A 13,750-nucleotide genomic window follows, 5' to 3' on the forward strand; every position below is an offset into this window, starting at 1 on the left:
CCATTACTGTACCCTCGTGCTCTGCTGACTGAGCGAAACCGGGACTCAACATTTGGCGCCCAACGTGGGGCTCGAACCCACGACCCTGAGATAATCTCAGGGTCGTGGGTTCGAGCCCCACGTTGGGCGCCAAATGTTGAGTCCCGGTTTCGCTCAGTCAGCAGAGCACGAGGGTACAGTAATGGATAATGGTTATCATACAGAATTGCACACTTATTCAGAGAGAGAGAGAAAGAGTTCTCAGGTAATACACTGTAGTCTAGCATGAAACTAATCCGTAGGAAACTAGAAAGGCAGCAGCTTTTATAGGGTGAGTAAGTAAGCTAGCCTATGGTCAGGGGATACGTAGAGCAGAGAGAAGTAAGAAGAAAGGTCAAACTACAAGGTACATGATTGTGTGGGCAGAAGAATGGGAAAGGTCGGGACATGGCACCTGTGCAAGAGGAATACGTTGTAGAGGAAGAACTGAATAGAAGGGTGTACAATACATCGTATACATGGAGGCGTGCAATAATACCAGGAGGACAACTGTTGAAAGGGGCATTAGGATGTATGGACAGCTGTTAGTGTAGATAACTAAAAGTGCGGCTGAAAGTGAAATGCATCAAAAGGTCTCCAGTGCGCTATCTAAGGTCAACCTCGAAAGTGTGTGGGAACAATAGATGAATACAGCGCATAGTATAGTATTAGTAGTGCATGTAAAAGAGGATAGAAGGTGAGGCTGGTGTAACAAGTCAAGTACATGTGCATGTCATAATAATGTATGTATTCCTATCTAACAGTAAATACACTGTACTGCCTTTAGACACCCAGTACATCGGCATTATTACGCAGTGTTATGCCATACATGTTGTATAAAGGGATCACTGGCTAATACTTTGAAACATTGTGTAGCTCTGGAACGAGAAGAGAATAACTTCAAGCGGTGACTCTGACTGTCCAAATCATCAAGCAAATGAAGAACGATGCGAGTTGAAAGTAAGTTCGGGAACTACTTCGAACTCAATCGAAGTACAAATTGTACAATGTACCGGTACATGTATTGCTAGTTTGGTGTCGGCGTGCACGAATACATGGGCTTTTTCCATCGACGCTTCCTGTGCTTGCACACATGAAGCAGCAACTACTTACCGGTACAGGTGAAATATCGTTCCCAATACACGAGGAAAGTGCAATCTCGTCTGTCCTTCATCCCAAAACAGAAGGGGAAGTTAAGGCAAAAATTAAAATTTCACCAGTTGTAGTCTTCGGGGTGCTGAGTCGAATGGTCGTGGTCCGAAGAAGCTGAGACGCTCCCTTCCTACTTGAATCCCAATCGAACTCGCGCACTTCCACCGAAACTGGGTGACTGCGCCCTACGAGATGGGGATTTGTATGCAAAATGTCACTAAAAGCGCCATTTCGTTCTTATAAAAGCACGGATGACCGCGATTGGCCCATATGTTGTAGTCTTTTGGACGCTGAGTCGACTGGTTTTGGTCCGAAAAGGCTGCGATGCAGCGTTCCTCCTTTATTCCCAATCGAACATGGTTGAACAAGCGGTCACGTGCTCCTGGGTGCCCAAATCACCTGGTCACCACGCCAGCAGGTGACAACTTTCACACCCAAAAAAGGTCAAACAGGCTAGTAAGTTGTACCCTGCAGGCACGGTGACCAGGTGACTGGCGTACGCAGGAGCACGTGACCGCTTGTTCAACCATGTTCGATTGGGAATAAAGGCGGAACGCTGCATCGCAGCCTTTTCGGACCAAAACCAGTCGACTCAGCGTCCAAAAGACTACAACATATGGGCCAATCGCGGTCATCCGTGCTTTTATAAGAACGAAATGGCGCTTTTAGTGACATTTTGCATACAAATCCCCATCTAGTAGGGCGCAGTCACCCAGTTTCGGTGGAAGTGCGCGAGTTCGATTGGGATTCAAGTAGGAAGGGAGCGTCTCAGCTTCCTCGGACCACGACCATTCGACTCAGCACCCCGAAGACTATAAGGCCTCGGTCACACTACGGCCAAAATGCTGCGTCAGCGTCAGAATCATGAGCTTTTCCATGGCAACTGACGCAACGCGGGAAGTTTGAGCGTCAGACGCTCCTGCGTCTGACGTGGGGAAATCGGCTGCGTTGCCGCTGATGGGAGTGACGCTTGGCGGAAAAACAGTGTCTTTCAAGTAAAATTAGTTTCAAGCACTTTGCTTGAGTTTAGCAGTTATTCGACATTCGTCTGTTCAAGGTTTGTTTTGTTCCCTCTTTTTGTTCGAGATGAGTCCGTGGACCTACGAGGCCGAGGCTGCTCTGCTCCGAACCTGGCGGAAGAGCGAGGCGTTTTCTGAGAAGAAAATGATGTCGAGAAAGGACCAGTTGTTTGAGTGGGTCATCGGCCAACTGGAGCCTGTTGACTTGTGAGTGTTGTGTTGTCGTCAAGAGCTCCAAAAAGGACAACCAGTATGACGAAGTCAGGAGAAACACAGCTGCGATGCGGACTTTTCTTGCCTGATCAATGACACTACAACTGAAAATGGCTTCAAATTCGGAAAGAAACAACAACGATCCTGCACGCGTGGACCTACATAGTATAGTACCTTTCGTCTTCTTGTAATCAAAAATCAATGAAAAATTCGAAAACTTTGTCCGACAATTTTTTTGTATAATAAGCAAAAGCCCGGTTTCCGTGGGAATCCGTGTCGTCATTGAGTTTTCCTGGTGGTTTTGTGACGTAGACAAATGCGTCAAGCCGCGGCAGTCATGAGCTGCAAAAAAACAAAACACTGTGTGACCCCGCGTCTCCGTCAAGTGCTGCGGCTTGACGCTGCGTCCAGCTTCAAACTGCCGTAGTGTGACCGAGGCCTAACTGGTGAAATTTTAATTTTTGCCTTAACTTCCCCTTTAATCTGGAACGAGGCAATCACTCTCAACCGGACGGTCACTTCAAAATAAGTCTCGCCAGTCTGCCGGTGGTCGTATCGAGTAGACTCTACTACCAGCACAAGGCAGCAGTCGTAGATCTACCACTCACTGCACTGCACTGCACACGGGTGTTTGCAGTGCATGAACTCTGGCCAGTCGTCCCCGTACGCAAAATGCGTACGCATTTGTATTTACCGTACATTTCCTCGTGTTTTGGGCGAATCTGAGCGGTACGACGCTGTCGAATTGGGCCTGAATTTGCCCTGAACCAGCCGCTATCGAAGTAAAATTAGGTGTTTTGAAGGCCACACGGGAACTGCGGCCATGTCTTCTTTCCTGCGTCGTTTGTTTGAAAATCGGCGTGTTTTTGAGCTCGTAGTTCGTCTTCGTTGTGGAATGGCGTTGCGTACATTCTCCTTGGAATTACCAAAGTCTCACCCCCGTTTATTACATTACTAAGAGTTTTGCCGGCAGCCACGATAGTTTTTATCCCTGCTTCCATACGTCCTTTCATTGAACAGCCAAACGAAACTTTGTGGCGCGCCTTAGTTTTTTGTGGCGCGGGGGTCTCAAGTTTGTCACTTCGAGTTGTACACAACAATCACATCAACACCTCAAAGGACCAAAAAACCAAGTGAGCAAGTATTTCAACCTTGCGATTCTGCCAGGCCTACTCTGAGGATGGAGACTTCTACTCGGTAGCACATACTCGTATCAATAAGCTGGGAGGGAGAGCGTGGCGAGTAAAATGTTGGGATGAAAAGAGCCACATTCTCTCTCGGAAAAGGTCGTCGTTCCTGCACTGGCTACACACTTGCTCTACTCAGCTCTGCAGAAGGCTAGATTTTGCATGCACGTGCGAGATTCGCATCCGCCGCGCACATAGGCAGAGTCGAAATTTTTGTACTCTCGGATTTGCCGCCATCTTGACGAGTGGCCACTACTGCGAAACACCCGTGTGCAGTACAACTACAAGTCAAGTCCAAAAGGAGCCGCCTGCGTCCGCAGACTCACGCTGCACAGCACGTAGACGTGGACGTGTTCAGTTCACGTACGTCAGTCACACGACAGCCCGCCGAAAAAAAGTTACGGTCGGGCTGAAAAATGTACGGTCGGTCGGGTGAGTCGAACCACAGACCTTCTTCAGTGTGGCCTGATTATTAAAGGGGAAGTATACCCTAAAATCAAATTTTCACCAGTTGTAGTCTTCGGGGTGCTGAGTCGAATGGTCTTGGTCCGAGGAAGCTGAGACGCTCCCTTCCTACTTGAATCCCAATCGAACTCGCGCACTTCCACCGAAACTGGGTGACTGCGCCCTACTAGATGGGGATTTGTATGCAAAATGTCACTAAAAGCGCCATTTCGTTCTTATAAAAGCACGGATGACCGCGATTGGCCCATATGTTGTAGTCTTTTGGACGCTGAGTCGACTGGTTTTGGTCCGAAAAGGCTGCGATGCAGCGTTCCTCCTTTATTCCCAATCGAACATGGTTGAAGAAGCGGTCACGTGCTCCTGCGTACACCAGTCACCTGGTCACCGTGCCTGCAGGGTACAACTTACTAGCCTGTTTGACCTTTTTTGGGTGCAGTCCTGTCACTCGAGTTGAACTCGAGTTGAACCTTGGTGTGAAAGTTGTCGCCTGCTGGCGCGGTGACCAGGTGATTTGGGCACCCAGGAGCACGTGACCGCTTGTTCAACCATGTTCGATTGGGAATAAAGGAGGAACGCTGCATCGCAGCCTTTTCGGACCAAAACCAGTCGACTCAGCGTCCAAAAGACTACAACATATGGGCCAATCGCGGTCATCCGTGCTTTTATAAGAACGAAATGGCGCTTTTAGTGACATTTTGCATACAAATCCCCATCTCGTAGGGCGCAGTCACCCAGTTTCGGTGGAAGTGCGTGAGTTCGATTGGGATTCAAGTAGGAAGGGAGCGTCGCAGCTTCCTCGGACCAAGACCATTCGACTCAGCACCCCGAAGACTACAACTGGTGAAAATTTGATTTTAGGGTATACTTCCCCTTTAATATTATTCTAGCGTGTCGTTTGGTTGGACCGGTACATATGAATGTCGTGACTGTATCGTATTCGTAGCCAGCAGTACAGTCAGCGTAGGATCGACTCTGCCTCTGGTGACAATATCATCGTCATGGGCTTTTCATTTCCTCGTTGTGAACTTGTGAGCAAGAGGCGCAGGACTAGTACTAGAACGTTCTGCGATTGAAACTGTCACTCTGTGTTTATGCGATTACAGTAGGTAACTCAACAACACCTGCGCCTAGGCAAGGAGAAGTCCACATGCACACCGAAGCAACCTGTCGTGGTAAGTGATCAATCAGATCTGTTCAACGACCTGGCACCTAGCTCGAACACATCTGCGAAGAGCAAAACAAAAACCCTCCGACGCTCAGGCTTAGTGGCGCATCCCTTCTCCTCATTGGAACATTCCTCACCTGAGCCTTCTAAGTAATAGTTGGAAGGTTGTTGGTTTGCGCTTCGTAGCTGTGTTGGAGCTATATGTAAATGTAGGTGTCAGGTCCGTCGTTGAATGTCTCAAAATCCTTGTCAGTTTTGTGCCTTGTAATGCTATTTGACTGTACAAGATCTCGTTACCTTGGTGTACTGTTAAAGGGGAAGTATACCCTAAAATCAAATTTTCACCAGTTGTAGTCTTCTGGGTGCTGAGTCGAATGGTCTTGGTCCGAGGAAGCTGCGACGCTCCCTTCCTTCTCTTTTCCCAATCGAACCCGCGCACTTCCACCGAAACTGGGTGACTGCGCCCTACTAGATGGGGATTTGTATGCAAAATCTCACTAAAAGTGCTATGTCGTTCTTATAAAAGCACGGATGACCGCGATTGGCCCATATGTTGTAGTCTTTTGGACTTTGGACGCTGAGTCGACTGGTTTTGGTCCGAAAAGGCTGCGATGCAGCGTTCCTCCTTTATTCCCAATCGAACATGGTTGAACAAGCGGTCACGTGCTCCTGGGTGCCCAAATCACCTGGTCACCGCGCCAGCAGGCGACAACTTTCACACCAAGGTTCAACTCGAGTTCAACTCGAGTGACAGGACTGCACCCAAAAAAGGTCAAACAGGCTAGTAAGTTGTACCCTGCAGGCACGGTGACCAGGTGACTGGTGTACGCAGGAGCACGTGACCGCTTGTTCAACCATGTTCGATTGGGAATAAAGGAGGAACGCTGCATCGCAGCCTTTTCGGACCAAAACCAGTCGACTCAGCGCCCAAAAGACTACAACATATGGGCCAATGGCGGTCATCCGTGCTTTTATAAGAACGAAATGGCGCTTTTAGTGACATTTTGCATACAAATCCCCATCTAGTAGGGCGCAGTCACCCAGTTTCGGTGGAAGTGCGCGAGTTCAGGTAGCATTTGCCCGTCGCCAGTACCTGCTTAGTGTGATTCATCCCGACTTTGAGTATTGTTTCCCTGTTTACGCATCCCACCTATCAGCACAGTCCAGGGAGAGATTATTTACCTTGTTCCATAGAGCTGTACGAGTTACCTGCGGTGCTTCATATTATGATGCTGTACCACCCCTTCTTGCTTCTCTTCAAATAAAACACCTTGAATATCGATACATTTATCAATTTCTTACGTTTACATTTATTTGTCATATTGTTCAGCCTGCATCATGCTTACGCAGTCTATTCCCTTTGCCCACCTCTAAGCGGTCAACTCGTGGAACTACAACAAACAATTTGTCAATTCGCTTGTATAAATCCATGGTAGGGTACAATTCCTTTTCCTCTAGAGCATCCCTTATGTGGAATGCCCTCCCTGCTCACTTGAAAGGAAGTGAGGACATTAGATCATTTTCTACAGAACTTTTGCACGCTCTAAATGACGACAAATTGACTATATCCCCATATCCCCTCCTTTTTGAAAATGTATTTCACCAATAAAATAAGGCTTGGAATTTTTTAAACATGAATATCGACGGACTTGCCCCTTCTGTTCATGCATTGCCCTGCTCTAGTAATGGTTCATGAATCCGCCCAGTCCACATTCCTTCTCCGTTTTTCTTTCCTTTCAGTTGCATCTTCCTCTCTGCTCTGTTTTATTTTCTCTTTTCGTTCGTCCCTCTTGATATTTGTACTTTGTACTGTTGAGGCAACGAACTGAAATAATAAAAACCAAACCAAACCAGTTCGATTGAGAATGAAGGAGGAAGGGAGCGTCTCAGCTTCCTTGGACCAAGACCATTCGACTCAGCACCCCGAAGACTACAACTGGTGAAAATTTGATTTTAGGGTATACTTCCCCTTTAACTGATAGTCATAACTCGTAATTTATTGGTCCTTTCTCTTTGCTCAATATCAAAACAAGGAAATGTTATCATTTTTAGCATGATGTAAACAATCAAGCAGTACAGAGTACCTATTGTGTTGGCAGACCAGCCAATGGTTGCAAATCGGATCTGTCTCTGGTCGGTAAGAAGGGCGGTGGAGGACCAGTTTGAGAAGCTAGCGAGTACAAAGTAGAGGAGGGTTCGATACCAGAACGCCTTGACAGCCAAATTTGTATTGACCCAAACCGATCATCAGCGTGGATTGTTCACTCGAAATATGTTTGTAGAAGGAAACTGGCATGTTGAAGTTTGCTCTGAGGCCAGAGTCAATCGAACTGAGCCACTCCCTTGTGTTGGCCCATTGCCTCCAAGTTGCCCAATTTTCGCTTCAAATCAGAGGTGGTTCCAAACCGGAACGATTTTAGAGTGCACGTCGAATTCACTCTGAGTTCTGAAATTAGGTAATTTCTATCGCACCACGACGGCCAGTACAGAGTAACAATAAGCCTTGTGCGTGCTTCCATTAGTTTTCATTGGTATACGGTGCTTTATTGGCGTTAGTCGAGCCGCTGTTTACCTGCGACAAGTAATTGATTTTTAAGACGTAAAACTCAAGTCGCAGTGCGAAGCAACACGTCAAAACCTCACCTGCTTGATATGGCGCTTCTGGTCATCGCAGAGCCATGAAATTTTGGCTCGAAGTAAAACATATCATAGTCTCACTGTGGCAAATGTTTTCTAATCAAAATACCAAGAGAGAAAGTGAATATTGAGTCACTGCTGACTCGGAGCACGCAGCGCAGAAAAGTCAAAATGTTCGATCGCTCTCCGCTCACTCAAACGTCATCGGAGAGACTTCGGACCTGTTCGAGGCGATAGCTGATAGTTTTATCTACCACTTAGACACTTCGATTGTTGAATTTGGTCAAGATTTGGCCGAGAACCGAAAGTTTGACTGCACGCACATGCATACAAAATGCTCAGGGTTCGAAATCGAACCATGGACGCCAAAGGGTTAAATGCTGTATTTGGCCAAGCGGAAAATAGAGCTTCCTCTCAATCAAAGACCAACCAGGTGCCTTCACGTGGCGGGAGTGTTTTCACAAGATCCTGGACGTCTGAAAGGCGAGTTGCTGACGCCTGAAAACCAGTTTGTTTCTTGCTCTGGATTGCACCTGAGCTCGTAGAGGTGTTGACAGAAAAGCTGAACCGTTAGTCAATGGTGGCACCTGCCAGGGGTAGTGGACTAGTACTCGTCCCAACAGAGGAAAGGTAGCTACCTCACTGCACCTGCTACCTTGCGGGATAGGTCTTGGCTAACCAAGGGATAGAGTGGCGGCTCAAGAAACACGCATCTGGAAGGACCTGACCAACCACTAGATTATCAAGGATCAGGAAGCAATGATGTCAACAAAGAAGCTTCTCTTATTGGCCACAGGCCATCGTGAGAATAAAAGATTTCAAAAGAAGAAGAATGCGATTGAGTCTTCGGATCGTGGGCTCCTCAGGTTGGACGAGGATGGTATGGCTACTGAGGATGAGAGAGCTATTCGTCTAAGTACTGCTGGCACAAGAAGTATAGTTACTAAGTAAGATGTCAACTCCTATACAATCCGACAGCAAAGACGACATCGCATCAATGCCCGCTCCTCCAAGTGCAAGCCAGCAAGACAGCATCAACCCATGCCACTGGAAGCCAGAAGTAAAAGCATCATTACTGGAAGTAGGGGCATGGTGCCCGTTACTGCAAGCCAGGGTGACCCAGCATCACTGACCGCTACTGCAAGCAAGGGTGACACGGCATCACTGCCCGCTACTGCAAGCCAGGGTGACCCAGCATTACTGACCGCTACTGCAAGCCAGGGTGACAAGGCAGAAATATTGTAAGACCAGATGTTTTTACGTTGATTAAAGTGAAAGAACTCCGGATTTTTGTTGGCTAGCGAAGTGAAATGCTAACGAATTCTGTCCGTCAAAGCCGGCAAATGACTGTACATGTACACATCGTTTTGTACATAAACACTTCAAATTTTAACTAATTTTAACTTTTCGTTTATTCGATAACCGCAATCAATAAAATTATTGTCTCCTCGCCGTGTGTTTAAATATTCGTTTATTCATTAGAATTAGATTTTCGTTATTGATTTGTCCTGCAAATCATGCTATGCACACAGACCAGCCGATAAGATGGCGAATGAAGATGACGATGAGGGTGACGAATCTAAAGAGGATTTAGCTTCGTCGTGCTCCCAAATTGGATTGAGAATGGCTGCAGTGGGAGATGGAGATGAGCGCCCACTCCTGTCGAAATGCTGCATATGGCCAAGCGCAAAATAGAGCTTCCTCTCAATCAAAGACCGACCAGGTGCCTTCACGTGGCGGGAGTGTTTTCACAAAATCCTGGAGGTCTGAAAGGCGAGTTTCTGGCGCCTGAAAACCAGTTTGTTCTTGCTCTGGGTTCCAGAGGAGCTTGTAGGGGTGTTGGCGGAGGTCAATATTCGCACCAGTCAGGGGCATTGAGCAAGTGCTCATCCAACTGGGGAAAAGCAGCTACCTCACTGCACCCACTGCCTTGTGGGATAGGTCTCGGCTAACCAATGGATAGAGTGGCGGCTCAATTAATACGTATCTGGAAGGATCTGATCAACCACTACTGCAAGCCAGGTTGACACTGCATCGGCCGCCACTGCAAGCCAGGGTGACACGGCATCACCGGCCACCACTGGTGACACAACGTCACCAGCCACTACTGCAAGCCAGGGCGACACACCACACACAACACCCACACCACACACAACACACACACTCTATCCACGCACACCACACATACCACCCACACCACAAACACCACCCACACCACACTCACCACCCACAACACACACCACACACACGAAAATCAACACCCACACCAAACACACCACACACACACACCACACACACCACCCACAACACACTCACCACACACATCACACACACCACAAGTATCACACACACCACACACACCACGCACACCACGCACACCACACACACCACACACACCACACACACCGGCAGCTACTGCAAGCCAGGGTGACACGGCATCACCTTCCACTACTGCTAGCCAGGGCGACACGGCATCACCGGCCGCTACTGCAAGCCAGGGTGACACGCCATCACCGGCCGCTACTGCAAGCCAAGGCGACACGGCATCACCGGCCACTACTGCAAGCCCGGGCGACACGGCATCACCGGCCACTACTGCAAGCAAGGGCAACACGGCATCACCGGCCGCTACTGCAAGCCAGGGCGACACGGCATCAACGGCCACTACTGCAAGCCAGGGCGACATGGCATTACCGGCCGCTACTGCAAGCCAGGGTGACACGGAATCACCGGCTGCTTCTGCAAGCCAGGGCGACACAGCATCAACGGCCGCTACTGCAAGCCAGGGCGACACGGCATCACCGGCCACTGCTGAAAGCCAGCGTGACGCGGCATCACCGGTTGCTACTGCATGCCCGGGTGACACGGCACCACCGGCCACTACTGCAAGTCAGGGTGACACGGCATCACTGGCCACTTCTGCAAGCCAGGGAGACACGGCATCACCGGCCGCTACTGCAAGCCAGGGCGACACGGCATCACCGGCCACTACTGCAAGCCAGGGCAAAACGGCATCACCGGCCGCTACTGCAAGCCAGGGCGACAAGGCATCAACCGCCACTACTGCAAGCCAGGGTGACACGATATCATCGACCGCTACTGCAAGCCAGGGTGACACGGCATCACCGGCCGCTAGTGGAGGCCAGGGCGACACGGTATCACCGGCCGATACTGCAGGCCAGGGCGACACGGTATCACCGGCCGCTACTGCAGGCCAGGGCGACACGGCATCACCGGCCGCTAATGCAGGCCAGGGCGACACGGCATCACCGGCCGCTTATGCAAGCCAGGTTGACACGTCATCACCGGCCGCTACTGCAAGCCAGGGCGACATGGCATCACCGGCCGCTACTGCAAGCCAGGGCGACACGGCATCACCGGCCACTACTGCAAGCCAGGGCAACACGGCATCACCGGCCGCTACTGCAGGCCAGGGCGACACGGCTTCACCGGCCGCTACTGCAAGCCAGGGCGACACGATATCATCGACCGCTACTGCAAGCCAGGGTGACACGGCATCACCGGCCGCTAGTGGAGGCCAGGGCGACACCGTATCACCGGCCGATACTGCAGGCCAGGGCGACACGGTATCACTGGCTGCTACTGCAGGCCAGGGCGACACGACATCACCGGCCGCTAATGCAGGCCAGGGCGACACGGCATCACCGGCCGCTTCTGCAAGCCAGGTTGACACGTCATCACCGGCCGCTACTGCAAGCCAGGGCGATATGGCATCACCGGCCGCTGCTGCAAGCTAGGGCGACACGGCATCACCGGCTACTACTGCAAGCCAGGGCAACACGGCATCTTCGGCCGCTGCTACAGGCCAGGGCGACACGCCATCACCGGCCGCTACTGCAAGCCAGGGCGACACGGCATCACCGGCCGCTTCTGCAAGCCAGGGTGACACGGAATCATTGGCTGCTACTGCAAGCCAAGGCGACACAGCATCAACGGCTGCTAGTGCAAGCCAGGGCGACACGGCATCACCGGCCACTGCTGAAAGCGAGGGTGACACGGCATCACCGGCTGCTAGTGCATGCCAGGGTGACACGGCATCGTCGGCTACTACTGCAAATCAGGGTGACACGGCATCACCGGCCACTACTGCAAGCCAGGGCGACACGGCATCACCGGCCGCTACTGCAGGCCAGGGCGACACGGCTTCACCGGCCGCTAGTGCAAGCCAGGGCGACACGGCATCACCGGCTGCTACTGCAAGCCAGGGCGACACGGCACCACCGGCCGCTAGTGCAAGCCAGGATGACACGCCATCACCGGCCACTACTGCAAGCCAGGACGACGCGGCACCACCGGCCGCTACTGCAGGCCAGGGCGACACAACTTCACCGGCGGCCAGTGCAAGCCAGGGCGACACGGCACCACCGGCCGCTACTGCAAGCCAGGGTGACACGGCACCACTGGCGGCCACTGCTAGCCAGGGCGACACAGCATCACCGGCCGCTAATGCAGGCTAGGGCGACACGGTATCACCGGCCGCTACTGCAAGCCAGGGCGACCCGGCATCACTGGCCGCCACTGCAAGCCAGGGCGACACGGCATCACAGGCAGCTACTGCAAGTCAGGGTGACACGGCATTGCCGGCCGCTACTACAAGCCAGGACGACACGACATCACCAGCCGCTCCTGCAAGCCAGGCCGACACGGCATCACCGACCGCTACTGCAAGCCAGGGCGACACGGCATCACCGGCCGCTACTGCAAGCTAAGGCGACACGCCTCACTGGCCACTACTGCAAACCAGGGCGATACAACATCACCGGCCACTACTGCAAGCCAGGGCGAAACGGCATCACCGGCCGCTACTGCAAGCCAGGGAGACACGGCACCACCGGCCGCTACTGCAGGCCAGGATGACACGGTACAACCGGCCACTACTGCAAGCCAGGGTGACACGATATCATCGACCGCTACTGCAAGCCAGGGTGACACGGCATCACCGGCTGCTAGTCGAGGCCAGGGCGACACGGTATCACCGGCCGATACTGCAGGCCAGGGCGACAATGCTTCACCGGCCGCTAATGCAGGCCAGGTTAACACGGCATCACCGGCCGCTTCTGCAAGCCAGGTTGACACGTCATCACCGGCCGCTACTGCAAGCCAGGGCGACATGGCATCACCGGCCGCTACTGCAAGCCAGGGCGACACGGCATCACCGGCTACTACTGCAAGCCAGGGAAACACGGCATCATCGGCCGCTACTGCAGGCCAGGGCGACACGCCATCACCGGCCGCTACTGCACGCCAGGGCGACACGGCATCACCGGCCGCTTCTGCAAGCCAGGGTGACACGGAATCACCGGCTGCTACTGCAAGCCAAGGCGACACGGCATCAACGGCTGCTACTGCAAGCCAGGGCGACACGGCATCACCGGCCACTGCTGAAAGCCAGGGTGACACGGCATCACCGGCTGCTACTGCATGCCAGGGTGACACGGCATCGTCGGCCACTACAGCAAGTCAGGGTGACACAGCATCACCGGCCACTACTGCAGGCTAGGGCGACACGGCTTCACCGGCCGCTAGTGCAAGCCAGGGCGACATGCCATCACCGGCTGCTATTGCAAGCCAGGGCGACACGGCACCACCGGCCGCTACTGCAAGCCAGGATGACACGGCATCACCGGCCACTACTGCAAGCCAGGACGACACGGCACCACCGGCCGCTACTGCAGGCCAGGGCGACACGGCTTCACCGGCCGCTAGTGCAAGCCAGGGCGACACGCCATCACCGGCTGCTACTGCGAGCCAGGGCGACACGGCACCACTGGCCGCCACTGCTAGCCAGGGCGACGCGGCATCACCGGCCGCTTCTGCATGCCAGGGCGACCCGGTATCACCGGCCGCTACTGCAAGCCGGGGCGACCCGGCAT

General features: G+C 52.2%; 3 protein-coding genes across 3 annotated transcripts; all 3 read left to right on the forward strand.

The window, feature by feature from the left end:
- The first annotated feature begins 8,945 nt into the window (after window positions 1-8,945).
- LOC135810555 (melanoma-associated antigen E1-like) lies at window positions 8,946-11,673 on the forward strand. Its single transcript, XM_065324047.1, has 2 exons — window positions 8,946-9,097; window positions 10,315-11,673. Exons 1-2 carry the CDS (start codon window positions 8,946-8,948, stop codon window positions 11,612-11,614), a joined length of 1,452 nt encoding a protein of 483 aa, XP_065180119.1. The 3' UTR covers window positions 11,615-11,673.
- A 222-nt stretch (window positions 11,674-11,895) lies between these two features.
- Window positions 11,896-12,334, forward strand: LOC135810556 (uncharacterized). The gene is made up of 2 exons (XM_065324048.1): window positions 11,896-11,903; window positions 11,971-12,334. The coding sequence occupies exons 1-2, from the start codon at window positions 11,896-11,898 to the stop codon at window positions 12,332-12,334; spliced, it is 372 nt and encodes a 123-aa protein (XP_065180120.1).
- Window positions 12,335-12,447: 113 nt separating this feature from the next.
- On the forward strand, window positions 12,448-13,512 carry LOC135810557 (mucin-19-like; the record flags this gene model as incomplete). Its single annotated transcript, XM_065324049.1, has 1 exon — window positions 12,448-13,512. A coding segment is annotated over one exon (930 nt), but the record flags the coding sequence as incomplete, so codon positions are not given.
- Between the last annotated feature and the right edge of the window lie 238 nt (window positions 13,513-13,750).

This window comes from Sycon ciliatum, chromosome 2, assembly GCF_964019385.1.
Source record: "Sycon ciliatum chromosome 2, ocSycCili1.1, whole genome shotgun sequence".
NCBI classification, from domain to species: domain Eukaryota; kingdom Metazoa; phylum Porifera; class Calcarea; order Leucosolenida; family Sycettidae; genus Sycon; species Sycon ciliatum.